This window comes from Budorcas taxicolor, chromosome 2 (assembly GCF_023091745.1).
Source record: "Budorcas taxicolor isolate Tak-1 chromosome 2, Takin1.1, whole genome shotgun sequence".
NCBI lineage: Eukaryota > Metazoa > Chordata > Mammalia > Artiodactyla > Bovidae > Budorcas > Budorcas taxicolor.
Window position 1 is genome coordinate 62,364,289 of NC_068911.1, and position 20,875 is coordinate 62,385,163.

Sequence of the window (20,875 nt, forward strand, 5' to 3'; positions counted from 1 at the left end):
TAGTTTGATCTTGCAGTTCAAGGGACTCTCTGGAGTCTTCTCCAGCGCCACAGTTCAAAACCATCAATTTTTTGGTGCTCAGCCTTCTTTATAGTCCAACTCTCACATCCATAAATGACTACTGGAAAAATCATAGCTTTGACTAAATGGACCTTTGTCGGCAAAATGATGTCTCTGCTTTTTAATACACTGTCTAGGTTGGTCATAGCTTTTCTTCCAAGGAGCAAGTGTCTTTTAATTTCATGGCTGCACTCATTGTCCACAGTGATTCTGGAGTCCAAGAAAATAATGTCTGTCACTGTTTCCATTGGTTCCCCATCTGTTTGCCATGAAGTGATGGGACAGGGTGCCATGATCTTAGGTTTCTGAATGTTGAGTTTTAAGCCAGGTTTTTCATTCTCCCCTTTCACTTTCATCAAGAGGCTCTTTAGTTTCTCTTCACTTTCTGCCATTAGAGTGGTATCATCTGCATATCTGAGGTTGTTGATATTTCTCCTGGCCATCTTGATTCCAGCTTGTGCTTCTTCCAGCCCAGTGTTTCTCATGATGTACTCTGCATATAAGTTAAATAAACAGGGTGACAATATAAAGCCTTGACGTACTCCTTTTCCTATTTGGGACCAGTCTGTTGTTCCATGTCCAATTCTAACTGTTGCTTCTTGACCTGCATACAGCTTTCTCAGGAGGCAGGTAAGGTATCTGGTATTCCCCTATTATAAAAAGAACCTTCTTCCTACTGGACCTTTGAACAACCAGTTTTGATTGGCAGTGAGCTTTTATCAGCAGAGAAAGTAGAAAGGGGAATGAAACCTTGAAATAACTGTATAAATCACTTCATGGGCGTATGCTAGCCTCTTGTGGGATACATTTGCTGAAAGACTGCCAACTTTACTGGCCCAGGTTCTCACTAATCTTCACTTTGTACAGCAGGGAGATGTTTTAAAGTTGAATCTGAATTTGGAAGACTTCCATGATGACTGCATTGACCTACTAAAAGAACCAGCGAGAAATAAGCAGACTATATTCAATGATGAACACAATAAGGTAAAGAAATCCATGTATCCTCAGGTATTTGTTACTTTCACTTCTTTCGTTTAGCATCATTGTGCATTGAACAAAAAATGAATTGAAGCTTTATTATCTCTCTGAAACGTCCAGTGTGGATGCAAGTGAATGTCCTTTTCCCTTCTTTTCTACTCATTACTTAGTCTTTCTTCTCTCACCTGTGCTTTTACCTCACAGTCTCTCCCACTGAATACTGGAACCATAGCATTTCACAGTGGCATTGGGACAGTCAGTCAAGCACCACATTATTGCCCAAACTTTTGTTTCTCCCATCTTTAACTGCCTTTCTTGTTGACCTTTCAATCCCAACTTCAAATTTCACTTCTCCCTCTTTATCATACCACCAAGCTATGATTCTGTTGTTTTACACTACCCATTGGAAAACCTTAATACATGAAATTAGATTGTATCTCATTTCCGTAGAATCTACTTCTAACATGATATTTCTAGGAATATGTACTAAAACATAGAATGCAACTGAAAGATAAACACTAAAGTATTTATAGAAATGTTAAATTATTTTAAAGTCTATGCATTGCATATAAATTAAGCATGTAGCAAAAACTGCAAATGCTCACAAAATGCAAATACATTTCAAAAGCATTATTTAAATTGCATCATTATGGAGTTTCAGTATAAGTTGTTCACTATCTATTCATAGCTCCCGGACTATAATTAGCTCTTGATTTTATGCATTGCCAAGTTTTTTCCCAGTATTTGTCTCTTTCCCAAGGAACTGAAGGGACAGCAGAGTCAACATTATTCTCAACTGCTCCCAAATAAAATAAAATATACCTTTTGTGGCACGAGAGTTTAAAAAATCTCCCTACTTATTGCCATCATCTCATAGAGAAAGACATCTTTTCTTAAACTAAATATGGTATTTAGAACTTCCTTATAAGCCCTTTTATGCAGGTTAAATCTATATCAAGGTCTCATGCTATTATACAACCACCAGGCAGCAAGTACCATATTAAGTAAACTGACTTTTTTGGTGGGATGGCCTTGTAGCATTTAAACCCTGACTCCTCTCTGAGGCAAAGGACAGCTGCCAAACCTTAGCTGGACTTCAGTCTTGTATCAGATGATCTTTGGTTACTCTGATTGTCTAAATCAGGTTTTCTCAACCTCAGTACGATTGACATTTTGACCCTAAGAATTCCTTGTGATGGGAGCTGTCCGGGTGCATTATAGGGTGTTTAAGAGCTTCCCTGGCCTCTGTGGACTAGATGCCAGCAGTATTCACTCTCCAACCATTTGTGACAACCAAAAATTGTCTATAGAAATTATCAAAGTCCCTGCGGGAGCAAAATCAACTTTGATTGAGACCAACTAGTCGAAATAATAAAGAATAACATTAGATGCATCACATTTTCTTAACTAAGTTGCAAGAGATACTAAATTCAACATCATATGATTTTTTTTTTTAGATTTACATTGTCAACAACATATATCTGCTAAAATTAGAAACAAAAGCTGTTACTACTGAAACACACTCATTTATACTTGGTAAAAATGCCTTTTCTTGCTTTTCTTGGAAAAAAAAATCAAAGGAACAGATTCCTTTTATTTTCACTGAGATTTATTTTCATTGAGAAATCACTTTTATTTTAATATAAATTAAAAGACATGATAGATCATCAGCTACTTAGGATAAAAGTGAAAATCCATGATTACAACTGTCAAGATCTCTCATTGACCTCATTTCACATATGCGTTCTGGCACAACTGGCAAAGTGAAAGGGTGGCAGTTAATTTTCTCTGTTAAACAGTTCAATCATATTTACCCTCTTATTGTCTGTATCATTTGCATTATAAGTCCAATGTAATGAGTTCCTAAAATGCCATGTGGGAAGATAACCAGAAGCACCAAATAAAAAACTTATCTGGAAGTCACTGCATTCAATTCTAATACCCTTACACAATGTTATTTTTCTCCAAAACATTATTTGAGTCAGAAAGAACAATTCCACCAAACTATTACAAGAATGTATTCATCACAAGATTTTTTTTCCTGGAGATAGTAAAGCGCTTCTCATCTTTCTGACTACAAAAATGAAGCTGGTGAAATTGGGCCATTCAGTAAATGCAGTGCCCATTGTACTGCTAACAGATCAGTGGTGGTGTTTTATTCCCTAAGGTGAGCACTGAAGCTAAACCCGCAGGAATATCTGAAAACCCCTAAGGTTAGGCAGAGGCACAGAGTAGAAGAGCCTCGCCTAAAAGCACAGAGCTATCCAAGACTTGTATTTACGGTTACAGAATTCTAGCACTAGAAGGAATTTTACAATTATCTGATCGAATCTCATTTTACAGGTGAGGAAACTGAGGCCAAAAGAGATGAAATATTTTGCCTTCCAGAAATCACAGAAAGTAGTGTCAGAACTGGGCTGGCTGGCAGCCCAGTTCTCCTGAATTTCAGCCATGTAACTTTTTTCACAAGACCAAAAGGGAGTTCTAAGAAACTGCTGCATACAAATATAATGTTATTATGTAATGATGCTGTAGATTCCCATGCCAAATTTTTCCCGCTTGCCATTCATCTGTTACACAATGATTAATAAAGGCGTAGCGTGGAAGTACTTTCGTAGCACAAAATTCAGGGGAGTGCTTTTATCAAAGTGAGCGAGGACAGCCCCTGGGCCTTCATCCACTAATCCTGATCACCTGGTTGGAGGAGTAAGATGTTCTTGAGGCATTTGCTTTGGCAAAAAAATGGAAAGGGCAAAAGTGTTCTTCACCACCTTTCTGTTCTCTCTTACTTGTCCTCCCCAAATTCTCAAAGGTACCAAGTTACCCCCTGACTGCCCAAATCCCCTTCCAAAGGCCTTTCCCAGAAATACCTTTCATAGCCCAAGCCCTGTGTTCAACATCTTTCTTTATCCACTTCCCACTTACCTTCCTTAAATCCAATTTGTCCCAAGAGAAGATTATCTATTTGTGGAGATATTTTAGAAGATAAAGTCTTGTGGTGATCACTTAAATTTCCCTCCTGGATGGCTCCCCACTCTATGGACTTGGACAATTGGTGCTATACATGTAGTTCAACAGATATAGTATATCCCTATTTTCTCTCTTCCAAGATGCTCATTTTGTTTGCCTACATGGTGAAGTGAAGTGAAGTTGCTCAGTCGTGTCCAACTCTTTGGGACCCCATGGACTGTAGGCTACCAGGCTCCTCCATCCTTGGGATTTTCCAGGCAAGAGTACTGGAGTGGGTTGCCACATGGTAGTGATTATAAAGTCAAGTGATAATGTCTATCAGTGAAAATGAAAGTTCAGAAATCCTGACAGAGATAATATATGAGGCTATAGATAAAAAAATAAAAAGACCATTTGGGCACACACACACAAAAAAGTTAATTGCTCATTAGATATGAAAGTGTGGTGAGATCTTTGAGGGGAAGAGTATAGAGAGAAAATTAGAGAACTTAAAGACAAGATCACAGTCATTCATATATTTAGAAGATGAGGAAAAAAGGAATCAACAAAGACAAAATTAAGAATGAGCTGTGTTTTGATGCAGTAAATCAGAGTTTCTCAGCCACTTTGCCAGAGCTCATCAGATTAAGGCAAATATATCCTGTCTGTGCTGAGATACATGGATTTATCTACCTCTTTCTACTAATGGCAGTGGATCCCTAATGGCTTAGGTAGTAAAGAATTTGCCCACAATGCCAGAAACTCAGGTTCGATCCCTGGGTTGGGAAGATCCCCTGGAAAAGGGAATGGCAACCCACTCCAGTATTCTTGCCTGGAGAATCCCATGAATGGAGAAGCCTGGTGGGCTAGGAGCCATGGGATTTCGAAGAGTTGGACATGACTGAGTGACTACACTTTCACTTTTCTTTTCTACTAATAGCAAAACATGGCTTTATGGTGGATAAATGTTAAAAATAGCTGGTATCTGTGAATGTTTGAAAACCATTTTTATAAAGGAAAACTAGTAGACCCAGGAAAAATAGCTTATTGAGTTCTAAAATGGATTTTTATAAAATTGCATAATGACTTTAAAACTGAAAGCTTGTTTCCATTTGAAAATAAAGACAGAAGTGCCAAAAGCTAACATGATTTATGCAGAAAAACTTGTGTTAAACTCACCATATTTTGCTTTCTGAGATGATTATTTAATAGAAAATTCTAGGTTTGTGCCATAGACAAAATTTATTGTGATTTCAGGAAGTCATTTAATTAGCACATTCACAATAACTCTCTTAAGTGGAGAAATGTGAACTGGACGGGCATTCAGTAAGGTTATAGTTGTGTCCAAGAGTGTTAAGTATTTCATCAGTATCAACCTGGAAGACAGTTTGCCTTGCCCTGGGGAGACAACTAGCTTTGTATTAAACTCTGCAGTGTTTAACACTTTTATCAATAGTTCGGTTCAGTTTAATCACTCAGTCATGTCAGACTCTTCATAACCCCATGGACTGCAGCATACCAGGCTTCTCTATCGATCACCAACTCCCAGAGGTTGCTCAAACTCACGTCCATTGTGTCGGTGATTCCATCCAACCATCTCATCCTCTGTGGTCCCCTTCTCCTCCTGCCTTCAATCTTTCCTAATATCAGGGTCTTTTCCAGTGAATTAATTCTTTGCATCAGGTGGCCAAAGTATTGGAGCTTAAGCTTCAGCATCAGTCCTTCCAATGAATATTCAGGATTGTTTTCCTTTAGAATTGACTGGTTTGATCTCCTTGCAGTCCAAGGAACTCTCAAGAAGTCTTCTCCAACACCGCAGTTCAAAAGCATCAATTCTTTGGCATTCAACCATCTTTATGGTCCAACTCCCACATCCATACATACCACTGGAAAAACCATAGTTTTGACTATGCAGACCATTGTTGGCAAAGTAATGTCTCTGCTTCTTAATACACTGTCTAGGCTTATCACAGCTTTTCTCCCAAGGAGCAAGCATCTTTTAATTTCATGGCTGCAGTCACCATCTGCAGTGATTCTGGAGCCCAAGAAAATAGTCTGTCACTGTTTCCATTGTTTCCCCATCTATTTGTGATGAAGTGATGTGACCAGATGCCATGATCTTAGTTTTTTGAATGTTGAGTTTTAAGCCAGGTTTTTCACTCTCCTCTTTCACGTTCATCAAGAGGCTCTTTAGTTCCTCTTCACTTTCTGCCGTAAGGATGGTATCATCTGCATATCTGAGGTTATTGATATTTCTCCCTGCAGTCTTGATTTCAGCTTGTGATTCATCCATACTGGCATTTCGCATGATGTATATAAGTTAAATAAGTGGTGTGACAATATACAGCCTTGACATACTCCTTTCCCAGTCTGGAACCGGTCTGTTCTTCCATGTCCAGTTCTAACTGTTGCTTCTTGACCTGCATGCAGGTTTTTCAGAAGGCAAGTAAGATAGTCTGGTATTCCTATCTCTTTAAGAATTTTCCGCAGTTTGTTGTGATCTACACAGTCAAAAGCTTTCATGTAGCCAATGAAGCAGAAGTAGATTTTTTTCTGGAATTCTCTTGCATTTTCTATGATCCAGTAGATGTTGGAAATTTGATCTCTGGTTTCTCTGACTTTTCTAAATCCAGCTTGAACATGAAGTTTTCAGTTCACATAATGTTGAAGCCTAGCTTGGAGAATTTTGAGAATCAAAATTGCAAATCAATAGTCCTGTATGATTCTCATAAAAACAAAAGAAGAACTAGTAAAGTCCCTTTCATAAAAACATAGCATATAGATCAAAGAAATGATGATTCCACCCATTACTTTCTACCTGGAAAGGAAATAAGTCCCAGAAATAAGCATATTTGGGGGCTAACATTAATTATTTGAAATGGTTCTGGAAAAAGATTTGAGAGAACTCTCTCTTATTGTCAGTAGAAATGGTATTGTTATTTTTAATGGAAAGTATTTTTCTACTTCAGGAATTATAGGGAGTAAATATATATATATCTCCTTGGATTCCCTTCTTGAGTCTATCACCATCTGAAAGTGAGACACTTGAGTCAGGAATTAGTAATCAGTTAAGGTGGATTGGAAGTCATGGGTGGGACGTTCCTAGTGGGTTTCCCAAAATTTCATCTGTGATGCGACAGACTTGGCTTCCCAGTCACTTGGGTGCACAGCTGAAGAACACAGGCTTCCCATGCAGAGGTTTTCAAACCTTAGAACCAATGTGGATGCACCCACTTGGTGGAAGGCAGATCCAAAAGAGAGAGCCTCAGAGAGACAGAGCTGACCATGCCTAGCCTCTTCTTCCAAACCCACAGCTGCATAAGTCAGTTCCTTCCTAGGGGGAGTATGGAGTAGGGGGATTAGCCTGGAGTTTTACCCAAATTTTTCTCCTCAGCCTGTTGCATAGGCTGCCCAAAAGAAGTCAGTGAGAAGTTGCCCGCCCTCTGCATGACCCTCAGATTAACAAATGTGCTTGCTATCCCATGAAGTTATTCTTAACATGAATAAAGTATCAAATTCTTTTACAGGAAAGCTCTGTTTCAGGGAAAAATATTCAAACAGGGGCTCTCAGAATGGCATACAGGAGATTCTTAGACTATTTTTGGATCAAAGTCACTGTGAAAAGGAAAATAAGCACTCCACTTTCAGGAAGAGGTGGAAAGAAAGAGCAAAGCTGTGGTGGGAAAACCAAAAGAAGGAGGGACACTCCCTATGAAATATGTGTTTATTTAGTAACTTTTTAATTGAAGTAGAGTTGATTTACAATGCTGTGTTAATTTCTGCTGCACAACAAAGTGATTCAGTTATACATATATATACATGTATTATTTCCATTATGGTTTATCATAGGATAGGGAATATCGTTTCCCATATACAGTAGTACCTTACTGTCTATTGGTTCTCCGTAATAGCTTACATCTGATAAACCCCCTCCCAATCCATCTCTCCCCTAACTTCCCCCTACCATGGAAACCACAAGTCTGTTCTCTATGTCTGTGAGTCTCTTTCTGTTTCATTTCTGCCATATTTTAGATTCCACATACAAGTGATACTGCATGGTATTTGTCTTTCTGTTTCTGATTTATTTCACTTAGTATGGCAAAGTTCCTAGGTCCATCCGTGTTGTTTCGGATGGCATTATTTCACTCTCTCTCTCTTTTTTAATAGCTGATTACTCTTCTGTTGTGTACGTACGTACCACATCTTTATCCACTCCTCTGTTGATGGACACTTAGGTTGTTTCCAGCTCTTTGCTATTTCCATGTCTTTGCTATTGTGACTAGTGCTGCTGTGTACATAGGGGTGTGTGCACCTTTTTAAATTAGAGTTTTGTCTGAATATATGCCGAGGAATGGGATTGCTGAATGATATGGTAATTCTATCTTTAGTTTCCTGAGGTACCTCCATCCTGTTTTCCACAGTAGCTGCACCACCTTACATTCCCACCAACAGTGTAGGAGAACTCCCTTTTCTCCACATCCTCTCCAGCATTTATTTTTTATAGATTTCTTAACAGTGGCCATTCTGACTAGTGGAAGGTGATAACTCTTTGTAGTTTTCATTTGCATTTCTCTAATAATTATCGATGTTGAACATCTTTTCCTGTGCCTGTTGGCCATCTGTATGTCTTCTTTGGAGAAATATCTATTTATCCTTTGCCCATATTTTATTTGTTGCTTAGTTGTATGAGATTTGGTTTGTCATATTGTTTACAAATATTTTATCCCACTAGTAATTTTTTTTTTTAAGAGAAAAGCTTTTAAGAGCTTCTGGCTTTAGACTCAGGATTTAAATTTCTACTAAATGGCTGAAGGAAACCAATTTTTCTCCACTGGGTTTATGCTTTCTCTGAAGATAAGTCATATCTGTAGAATAGTAGAAGGCACATTGTTTTGCTTTTAATCTTCAACCTGAAAACATTTATTTCTCAAAAATCACTTGTATATGTCAGGAGTAGAACTATGGGCTAAAATGAAGAACTCAAACTCAGAACAAAACACAGCTTTCTCGTGTGCAAGTGGTAATAACAGGACAAAACCCAGTAACTGTTAAATTAAGTGAAAATGCACCCCAAATGCTTTGGAAAGGCAAAGAAAGAAGTGGATATAGAACAAGCAGGTTGGGATAGATTAGATCTCTTTCAGCTTCAATATTCTTTTGAGTCCATGCCAGAAAGAATATTTGAACCTCTCATCAAACCAGAGATGGACATGGATAAGTGGAGAGAAATCCTAGAATAGAGTAAGTGAAATGGATCACTGCTTTCTCAGTCTCCTAGCATGGCCTATGTTCCACATGGGGCAGAAAGACAAGGGGCAAGCGTCCCTCCACTGTGTCTTGGGGCGTTCTCCAGCAAAAGGCCGCAATGTGTGATTGTTCCCTTTGTATCTACTTCCCCACTAGGCTGGCATCTCCAAGAGGGAAGGATTCTACCTAGTTTTACTCACCATTTATCTCTCCCATGTCTAGTACAGAAGCCAGAATATAATAGGTGCTCAGTAGATATTTTTCATTGTAAGAATAAAACTAAGGGTCTTTTAGAAAATAAACCAGTCATTAAAAAATGGCTGTGTCTATATGAGTTATCTACAGTTGTCAAATTCATAGAGACAGGAAATAGAAGGGGCTAAGAAGGGAAGAATGGGAGGTTAGTGTTTTATTGCTACAGAATTTCAATTTGTAAAGAGGAAAAGGTTCTGGAGATGGATAATGGAGATGTTTGCATGACAACATGAATGTCCCTAATGCCACTGAACTGTACACTTAAAAATGGTTAAAATGGTAAATATTAATTTTTTAAAAATAGTTTTTTTTAAATAATTTTTTAAAAAATGGGTGGCTTTCCTGAGAAAAAAGCAGGGTTATTCTTGGAGGATGTGAGGATCACCTAAAAAGAAGCCTCTGATGTTTAGGAACCACGTTCTATGAAGTGCAGACAGACAAGTAAACCAAAGCAGAATTTGCTAGTGGGAGAAGACTCCTCAGACCATGATTTGAGAAACATGGATCCAGTCCCACCCCATCATGAGAGATGAGAACCAGGGCTTTCTCTCCTCTATTTCGCAAGACCTGTCACCTCTCACTTAGTGGCTGCAGGTCAGTTTACCCATTCCTTAGTCATGGGACCGTCTACACTCAGGTTCAGTGGACAAATGGTTTCAGGTTCTGTGCAGCTGGGGCCAGGGCCCCCAGCTGTCACTCACTGCAGGTCTTCTCAAGTTGTTTCTCAAGCTGGCTTTGTCAACATTAACTCGAAACTTTGGCTTTTCCATTTTGAAGGAGCAGGCCCAGCCAGCAGCCACCTTGGCCGTCAATGGAGCACGAAAGGGTCAGCTTCCACAGGGCGTGAAGCAGCTGGTCCCCAGCAGAGAGAGTGCCCAAGGCCTGCTTCTGCCTGTGGACGTGCTTTCAGGAGAAGAATATGAGTGTGTTTCACCCGATGACATCTCCCTGCCTCCAGTCCCAGGAAGCCCTGATTCTCTCCTCGCTCCGTCTGACATGGAGCTGGAGGCGCATGTCAGCCCGTTCCCCCGCCATCACCTAAGCGGCCACCAGATGCAGATGGGGGCCAGCGGTCCAGGAGAGGCCCCAGAATCTGGCTTTCCTCCACCTGCTGCTTTTGCTGATGCTTGCAATAAGAGAGAAACGTTTTCAAGTCATTTTGAGAAGCCTTCCCCCCAGGTCCAACCTGAGCCCCCATTAACATCCCAAGGATTTCTGGAAAAGAGTACTGCCTTCCACAAAATCAGTGCTCAACTTCCAGAGAGCATGTGCAGTGAAGTGCATGACAGAGCTTCGCAACAGCACCCTCAGGCTCAGGGGCATTTGCTAGAAACACCAGAGAAAATGCATGCTGATAATAACGTCACTAAAACCCGAAATAGGCTGCATGCTTCCCAGGATGCATTCTCAGGCCTCAGGTTTCACCCAGGGCCCAGCCAGGCCTGGCAGAGGCAAATGGTTCCCCGAGAAGAGATGATAAGTACGGCAGCTAAGACCAGCATGGTCAGCCTAGCTGGCCAGGCCCCTAATTTCTCCAGGCTCCTGTCTAACGTAACTGTCATGGAAGGTTCTCCAGTGACTTTGGAAGTCGAAGTAACAGGATTTCCAGAGCCTACGCTGACATGGTGGGTAGCCTATAATGACAAGCCATAAACAGAAACGAACTGAATCTCTTCTCTGAGCAAATCATTCTGTGTGCACTAACTTTAAAGCCTAGGGGAAGCTGGTTAATGTTCTACATCACTGCAGCTGTGCATGTTTCAATCTCACATCAAACCCCCAACTCTCATTTTAGTAGCCACATGGCTAACACCCCTAAAAAATAACCATATAAAATAGTAGTTTAACCAAGTCCAAAAGCACTGCAACTTAGTTGCGCCATTTTTTGGTATCGGTTTGACATTCCACATTTCTAAAGATTGGGCTTGAACTTCTTTCCTACTGTTTATTTCTACACAAGCATGAAATTTTCTTGGTTTAATAACCTGCATTTGGTGAAAAAAAAAGCTTTTGGGTATTTCCCTTTTCTGTCATTTACCTGCTTCATCTTTTCCCTCTCGCAAGAGTCACACATGCTACTTTATTAACATCATTTATTTCACTAAGATTTCTTTTTATAAATTTCTTCAGTGTTGAAGATGGAATAAAAATATTCCCTTCATAGTTGCTTCTATGATAGGCAATAAACCCCTTTTTGAAAGGTGGCATAACGACTGAGCTGTGAACAATGTGGTTTTACTCTAGAGACATCATTATTTTTAGCCTATTTATTTTAATAAAAGTACAACACAGAACACAGGTTTTAAATCATTGTTGTTATAAAAGCAGTTCTAACTTCCTTAACATGTGGGTTACTTTTAAACATTTAGAAACTTTTCAACATTTAGAAACTTTTCAACCTTAAATATATTTCTTTGAGGACAAAGTTACTAAAACATGAGCACAAGTTTATACTTATAAACTAAGTAAAATAGCATTTGTTTATCATAATGTTCAGTAGACAATAACAGTTTCAATTACTGTGTTTGCCCATTGATGGTACTTGAAGTGTGGATCAGTTAGCTAAATAATTTATGAAAAAATGTTGGTCTCTCAGATTATTAAATGAAATTGCACTTGGATTACAGTGTAGCCATTTATGCTCTTTGTCTTATTCTGTTGTCCTTATAATTGCATGTTTTTTACAGATCAGAAATTTCATATTTATGAATTTAATATCAGTAAATTCATTATTTAATATCATTATTTAATTCATTATTAAATATTAGTTTCACTCAAAAAAAAAAATGTTGTGTGAAGTGTTTCTTGTTTTTGTCCACACAAAAGATGGCTTGGTTAGCATTTATTGTTGAAGAACTACTGTGATATTGTGAAAAAAATATCTTGCCCTTGAATTTACAACAATTTTTCTCAGTTAACAACTGGCAAGCTATCAGGGAATCAGTCTTAGGACACTCAGAAAAATGCAAAATCATCACTCAGGCACTGGGAATAGAAAGTGATTCAGGTTTGTCACCACTAGTTGGATGGAACAACATGGGGAAAAATAAATAAGCAAGAATCTAGAGTGTGCAAAATAAACAAATTATTTGCTTTATATAATGCTGCAGCTAAGTGCTCATATTCATAAGAAACTTTTAGAAATGTGTCATTAACAGTAACAATCCAATTGCATGAATGTCCTTTATAATTAGAAATCATTTTCTTCTAATGAAATTAATTCACAAAAATTACATGAGCTCATCTTACTAGCAAGTGCTATATCTGTACCTTCTTCTAAAGTGGCATATTGGTATTCTCCAGGGATCTTGCAGGATGAGTTTGATGGGGAAGAAAGAGTCTTGCTTCAGTAGACTCTAAGAAGTCACAAGCTGCTGTTTCATAGCAGCTGAAAGGACACAGGTCAAATAGAAGGTGCCATATCCCTCTTGGGGTAATTGTTGCCATGAGAAAATGGTGGCCCAGTGTGACCAGATGGCCTGGTTTTGTAAAGAGGAGTTGGATATCTGAATTTTCATATGCAGTGTTCTAATTAAATGTCAAAAAATTCAGTGTTTAAAAAACACAGTCTGAGTCCATCAAGTACTTCCTTGGCCACCAGTTGCCAACCACTGCTTGAAAGATAAACAGCTCCACTGGGTTTGTGGTTGCTGCAGAGTTCCTGCTAATGCTAGAAAATATTGCAGTAGCAATGGGCCCAATGGCAGTGTTTATTAGAACTTGGAAATGATGCAAATCAACCATGATCCTGACTTCAAAAATTGACTCTCTGCTTCAGGTACAAGAAGGGCCAGAAACTGTCTGCAGATGGGCATTTGCAGGTTTTACACAAGGAGACGAGACACTTGGTCTTCATTCCGAAGGCATGCGAGGCAGATGCAGGCCTCTATGTGGCGCGGGCCCAAAACCCTAGCGGCACTCTCTCTTCCAGTGTCATCCTCCACGTGACAGGTAACTGCAAGCCGCTCATCACGAGGATAAACTGGATCGTGCTGTGTGTCATCTATGTTACTGTGTCCCTTATGTACTGGCTACTCACACAGTAATGCAGGGTTGGCACCCATGGATGTCTTTCCCATGAGCCTAAAGGACAACAATACAGCTGTTTATTTTCCTGCATCTCCCATTTAGCATCCCCCACCAAGTGTACTTCCAGTCTAGCCATATTGCTTTTTTGGCTAATGCCACAGCTCTGTGAAATAATCAAAATTTCTTTAGTGTTTTAATGTATTTGAAGAGCTTGGTAAATCATTAGCAGTGAATCAGGATACATCTTTGAATTCTAGAAAGAGATGTGTTCAATATAAATCCCAGTCAAATTATACTATCTTTATTCCCTCCTAATTTAAGAGCATGCAAACCAAGGCTTACATAGACGTGCAGATGTGAGTTTTATTTCAAATCCAGTTGTTTCATAATCTGTTTTTAATTGTACGCATAAACATCTCTTTGTAGAATAAGAGTAGAAACGTTGAACTAAAATTGTTACTTTCATTATTGCACAAGATGTCTTTCAATTTTGCTTTTCCTGTTTTGATCCCATTTCTTGAAATATGTTCTATGTAGTTTCAACGTAGCCTACATTCCTGAGTCTGAGGATGGCACTGCACACAGCCATTCCCCATATTGCTCTCATGGGTTTGACTTTGGAGAATAGATGTGCCGTCAGCTTTAAATGGAGACAGAAACTTCCATCAGCTGTGTGTGTCACAGAGCAAGGTGGAGCATAGCTGCAGAGGTGGACCAGCAGTACCCCTGTCCTTCCACTGACGTGTTTCGGGCAGCCATGTGTATACAGTTGTAACCAGCTCCTCCTGCTTCTAGTCTTGTCCTGCTGCTAACCATTTTTATAGCCATTAGAGTGGTAAGCCGGGGAGCCTGGGGGGCTGCCGTCTATGGGGTCGCACAGAGCTGGACACGACTGAAGTGACTTAGCAGCAGCAGAGTGGTAAGGCATCACAGTGCTCATTTTCCCATTTGGAGATGGGTTCATAGTCTACCTCTTGGGCAACTGATGGTTTTAATTTCATGTCTTGTAAAGATCTGGGAAATGGCAAGTACTCTATGAAGGCCAAGGATAATAACATTCTCTCATGTAATTTGTCATCCCACTGCCTCCTGCCCACTATTTCTCCTTCAGATATTTGTTTCTTTAGAATATTAAAAATTAGAAGAGTGGAGTTAGTATGTGATTTTGAACTGTTTCCTTGTAGGAAAATGATGTTTTCTGAATTGAAACTTAAATCCTTTCTAATTTCTTAAGACTTTTTTTCAAAGATTTGAAATTAAACTCAGGGGGATATATTTAGTATTATCTCAGAGAGAAAAAGTATATAATAGGATGATATAAGATGAAGTCTTTCCTTTTCTTATAATTATCCCTGTAATACTGAAGAATGTTCTGTGCCTTTCTGAAACATATTATTCAGAAGAAAGGATCATCATTTTAGTTCATTAAAAAAAATAAGCATGTATAGGAGAAGCATTTGTTTTTAGATTTTAAATGTAGTCTTATCATGTTAGGGTAAAATCTATAGTTGAAAGAATATTCATTATACATGTTTGATAGATGGGAGGAATTAATTATGTTGCTGTAAAGACTGTCTGCAAATAAAAATATTTAAATTTAATATATTCAAGTTGATATTAAAAAGTTACTGGATGTTATCTGAAGATGTGAAATGTGTGGCTAAGTAAAAATATATGTGTGGCATATATTTTCTTGTGCTGTGTATTCAGTTTAATTTAAAAATTTAATCCCTTAATTTTCTTGAAAATTTTGACAGAAACCTATTAAACATATATGCAGAATCCCAGGGAATTCATAGTCTCTTAACTCACCTATGGATCCTTCTTGTCCAGTTTCAAGTGTTGTGAATATCTTGCCCAATTGCTATTCTCATTTGAAGCTAGAGAGTAAAACCTACTTATGTCCAAAGAGGGCTGGCAGACCCAGGTAATAAATTCTTATCTTACTCTATCCCTATCTTGTTAATTTAGTGGGATCTCCCATCCCATTTTGTCAGTTTGGTTGAATTTTTTTAATAGGAGAAAATCAAACAAAAGTTTAATAACATTTTTACATCAGACAGACCCAGAAAAACTAATTGATGCCAGCTTGGTTGAAATTTTGGTTTGAGGTTGTAAGGGCCTGGGAATCACTGGTTTGCTTTACCTGTTGCGTGCTAGTGATTGCTTATCCTTTGAGGAGCAGAATGGGATATATATCTAGCTATGGTGCATGACCAAATAAGGCATATGAAGTCCCTGATATATTTGATTTATCTATCAAACACAAGGTGTATCTATCTATATATAAGCTTTATATATATATATATCTCACATATTTTTATACATATATACATAGAGCTCAACTGTTAAAATAGAGCATTATGCTGATAGTCTTGTTATAGTTCCAGTAGCTGTGTGTCTATCTTTTTATCTATTATCTATTCATCCATCCATCTATTTATTAATATTTATCTATCTACCCGCTTACCTACCTACGTATTTTTCCGGGTTACTCAGTACCTAGTAATCCCCACAGCAGTGAAGAATAGCTTGCTGTTCAGTTATTCTTCAGGCTATATTTTAATTTCAAATACTTAAGTGTGATTATTCTTTTGGTTAAAATTTTTGTCTTGATGAAAAATTCCCCTTATGAAAGTGTGAACCAAAATTATTGGTTAAAAGTTGAGAAAAGCTTAGGAAATGGACATAATCTTTCTATTTTGAGAGATATATATATATATATGATTTATACCTATTTACTTCTAAATTCTGGACAGTTAGCAATATCAAGACACTTTTCAATAAGAAAATGAAAATGACCAAAAAAATTTTAAAGAACCTATACTTGATACCTTGAAGGAATGCAATGCAAAATGTGTTTTGAGCTTCTGATAAGGCAAAATCATTTTTTCCTGTTTTTATTTCCTAACAAAAGGATGTATAAACATCTGATGGTAAAGGTGTTTTGTTTTTTTTTTTACATTCAATTCCAGGACACATTTACCATAGGAATCCTCATATTTGAATCTTTGCATATTCTATAATATCTAAAACACTTGGAGAAAGAAGCAGGAACATTTAGCTGATTCATTCAATAATGCTAACCATCACTTAAAACCAAGACACAGGCTTAAAATAAATTATTGCAAGAACTCCCTAACCACTTCATCCAAGTTTACATTTCTTCCAGTGTCACACAAAGCCCTTCAGAACCTATGTTTCCATTCCTAGCCTCTGTTCCATCCCTTCTGATCAACACAAAGTGCTACCTAACTTCAAGTTGTGTCCTGTCACGCTCTTCTCTTCGCTCCTCCTTCCCAGAGCTGCCTTACTGTGGTCCACCCAGCTTCATGGGGCTTAATTCCTGCTTATCCTTCCAGGTTCTTTTGAGACACAACCTCCCCAGGAAGCCTTCTGACCCATCAAGTCCAGTACAGATGCTCCTGCCATGTGCCCTGCCATCATCCAAGCTGCCCTTGTCATGTCCCTTAGCAGCTGCATCGGAATTGCATGCGTGAGCATCTGTCTCCTGGCTAGAGTGAGAGATGCTTATCAGCAGGATCTGTGACAGCCCCGTTCATCATCATGTTCTCAGCACCTAAGGCATAGTCACACTCGATATTTTTTAAATTGTTCTCAGAGGTTAAAAAAATGATAAGCCTAGCTTGTTTTTTCCTTTTTCTTTTGGAGAGATGGATGGGAGAATGTAAAAACACAAAGATGTTATTTGTTTGCCTGATTATTATTTCCTGTTATGGAAATCAACCACTTAGAATCAGATTCTAACTGTGAAGTATACATAAAACACTCTCACCTAACCTATGAAACTTAAGAGAGAACCCTTCAGATCATCGGGCTTTCCTGGTAGCTCAGCTGGTAGAGAATCTGCCTGCAATGCAGGAGACTCGGGTTTGATTCCTGGGTCGGGAAGATGCCCTGGAGAAGGGATACTTACCCACTCCAGTATTCTTGGGCTTCTCTGGTGGTTCAGACAGTGAAGAATCCGCCTGCAATGTGGAGACTTGGGCTCTATCCCTGGGTTGGGAAGATCCCTTCAAGGAGGGCATGGCAACCCACTCCAATACTCTTGCCTGGAGATTTCCATGGACAGAGGAGTCTGGTGGGCCATTGTCCATGGGGTTGCAAAGAGTTGGACATGACAGCAACTAAGCACAGCACAGCTTCAGATCATCTGGACTACACCCAAATTGAAACTTTAAACTTAAAAATCTCTGATGGCTCTAGTAGTCAAAATAATGTTGAGGAGATAAAATCCAGGATCATTTTCCCAGCATTTTAAAGTAGGTATCAGTCAGTTCAGTCGCTCAGTCATGTCTGACTCCTTGTGACCCCATGGACTGCAACAATGCCAGGCTTCCCTGTCCATCACCAACTCCTGGAGCTTACTCAAACTCATGTCCATCGAGTTGGTGATGCCAGCCAACCATCTCATCCTCTGTCATCCCCTTCTCCTGCTTTCATTCTTTCCCAGAATCAGGGTCCCTTCCAATGAGTCAGTTCTTCACATCAGGTAGCCAAAGTATTGGAGTTTCAGCTTCAGCATCAGTCCTTCCAATGAATACTCAGGACTGATTTCTTTCAGGATGGACTGGTTGGATCTCCTTGCAGTCCAAGAGACTCTCAAGAGTCTTCTCCAGCACCACAGTTCAAAAGCATCAATTCTTCAATGCTCAGTTTCTCTGTAGTCCAACTCTCATATACATACATGACCACTGGAAAAACATCTAGCTTTGACTAGATGGACCTTTGCTGGCAATGCTTTGTTTTCCAATGGCCTTTGGCCAGGCAGGCTTCTCAGTCCATGGAATTTTCCAGGCAAGAGTACTGGAGTGGGATGCCATTTCATTTTTCAGAGCATGATCCCGACCTGGGGATTGAACCCAGTTCTCTCACATTGCAGGTAGACACTTCACCCTCTGAGCCACTGCTGCTGCTGCTAAGTTGCTTCAGTCATGTCCGACTCTGTGCGACCCCATAGACAGCAGCCCACCAGGCTCCCCTGTCCCTGGGATTCTCCAGGCAAGAACACTGGAGTGGGTTGCCATTTCCTTCTCCAATGCATGAAAGTGAAAAGTGAAAGTGAAGTCGCTCAGTTGTGTCCAACCCTCAGCGACCCCATGGACTGCAGCCTTCCAGGCTCCTCCGTCCATGAGATTTTCCAGGCAGGAGTACTGGAGTGGGATGCCATTGCCTTCCCTCTGAGCCACTAGGGAAGCCCAAAGCAGATATAATCAGGTGTAAATCATCATTAGGTGTTAAGTGGAGAAGTGGGTGTCTCACCTCACAGTGACTAAGTCCAAATTGCCAAAACCAGGATTTAGGTACATCTTAACAGTTACACTGCCCAAATTATCAGTATTTTATTGTGGCTGGGGCTCAATAATCTGATTGTGAACAGATCTAATTTAAAACTGACATTTCATTCATAAATGTAAATCTTAAAAAAAAAGCCAAATGCAAACATTTAGATTATTTGAATTCCAAATGAAGGAAGGAAAAAATACTGCATCTTGTTCCACGATATTTATTTTTATTCATGACCATTCCTTCCTAGAAATTGCCGTCTGAGGCTTTTGACATTCCTGTGGTAGGCACAGTATTTTAAGTGTGTCCATGAAATAAGTTAGCTGAAACAAAATGAAATATCTCCTCCTAGTACACTCTGATATTGTGTGTGTCAGTGCAAATGCCAGAGCATGACAGACTGCTTTCCATTTATAATAAGCAGAATCTTGAGCTGCATCAAAGAGCCAAAAGATTTGCATTCCCTAAATGAAACAGTGTCCTGCTCAAAGCAACAGCAATTCATTTTCTCCACTCTCTTCTCATGAGATGAGATTTGAATGTTATCAGCTGTGTATGAATTCAGCCTCAATATGGAAAGCACAAAGCTGCTGAATTTGGCTTTTCCCCAAGAATCTCCACACCACTATTCCCTGTGTGGGTGAGAGTTTATATAACAACGAACCACCCAAGCATTGGGGGTGGAAGTTGGATGCATGACACTCTTCCAGATGACCAAGTCTTTGATTCTGGAGTTTGAGTGTTTGGCCGGATAGCTCTACCTTCTGTTCAATAGAAATTTCATTTGTTTAAGCCAGGACTTGGTAAATCCAATTTTTTGGATTCTCTTTTTTAATGCCATAAAATTAATACCCTATCCTCCTCAAAGGACAAGGGAACAGAAAAAATTGTATAGACATAGATGTTTGTGTGCATATATTTCCAATTAGCACAAAAAAAATCTGGTGAAATTAAAACATATTTTAAACATAGGTATAGCTGGAAAATTTGATGAATTTTTTTTAAACTAAAACAATAAGTACGTAATTGGAAGTTTTCAGTTTGAATTCTGATGGATTCCTGCTATGGCTCTTTTCCCATTTAGAACCCACTTAAATATCAATACTTGTAAAATAATAGCTCCAGAACTGGCTAATGAAACAACCTTTTCCCTTTGTCATTCAACAACTGTTATTTTCCAAAAACATTATTGATTCAAACAATTACAAAATGGTATTTTCTTATATTAGCATTAAAATATAATGAAATTTTTTGAAGATAAAAATTCAAAAGATAAAATAAAAAGGAAACTTATCCAATGGCAAATAATCTGTAACTCTTATTATTCTAATAAAGGCAGAAGGCTACCTTTCTTTGTAACAAATATTATGCAGATCTCCATACACACAGGCTGTTGGCAAGCAGGGCAGCTGGAATTGCAAAGTAGGAAACAAGGTACCTGGCAGGATCAGAAAGCTAAATGCCCATCTGCTCCAAAGGGTCTTTTCTAGCAGCCATTGCCATGCTGACCCTCAAAGGCCTACTTCTGATGCAAGTTAATGCAGCTCTCGAAGATGCCTCTTAAACGTGCATTTATTCATTTCTGTTCATTTTAAAGGAGTAGTAGAATTTCTCATCACATCCTGGTCTGGGTTATCAGATTAAATAAGAATGTTTCCGCCACCAAAAGAAAAAAAAAAAACAACTCAACACATTCTTGTGAGGAAATGGGGTATATAAAAACCTTATCTGCTGTCACTAAGTGTGGGGAATTAGAGGACCAGAGGGGAGAAGAAACCAAACATCAGGATGGGAAAACTGAGTAAGCTTTGGATTTCATCCTCTCTCTCAGGATGAATTTCCTGGGGATTTAGGAAATTCATGTGGGGACCTCCTTGAGAGGAAGTTAGAGGCCCCGATGAAATGTGTCTGCATGACGTTTTTAGTTACTGGACTAGAGTAACTGTATTGGCGGTAGTGTCAGGGTGAGCGCTCAGTCCACAACTAATGCTCTCAAAAAGGCCATGGCAGACGAGAGACAGAGGAGCCACGTGGAAAATGGTGGCGAGTG

General features: G+C 39.1%; 1 protein-coding gene across 1 annotated transcript in view; it reads left to right on the forward strand.

Moving 5' to 3' along the window:
* CCDC141 (coiled-coil domain containing 141) overlaps positions 1-13,860 on the forward strand; it is a 225,827-nt gene extending 211,967 nt beyond the window's left edge. Inside the window, exons 22-24 of the mRNA XM_052635681.1 lie at positions 928-1,044; positions 10,267-11,114; positions 13,268-13,860. Of these exons, the coding sequence (XP_052491641.1) occupies positions 928-1,044; positions 10,267-11,114; positions 13,268-13,535 (1,233 nt within the window). The 3' untranslated portion in view covers positions 13,536-13,860. The remainder of the gene's footprint in view (positions 1-927; positions 1,045-10,266; positions 11,115-13,267) is intronic.
* Positions 13,861-20,875: the final 7,015 nt, after the last annotated feature.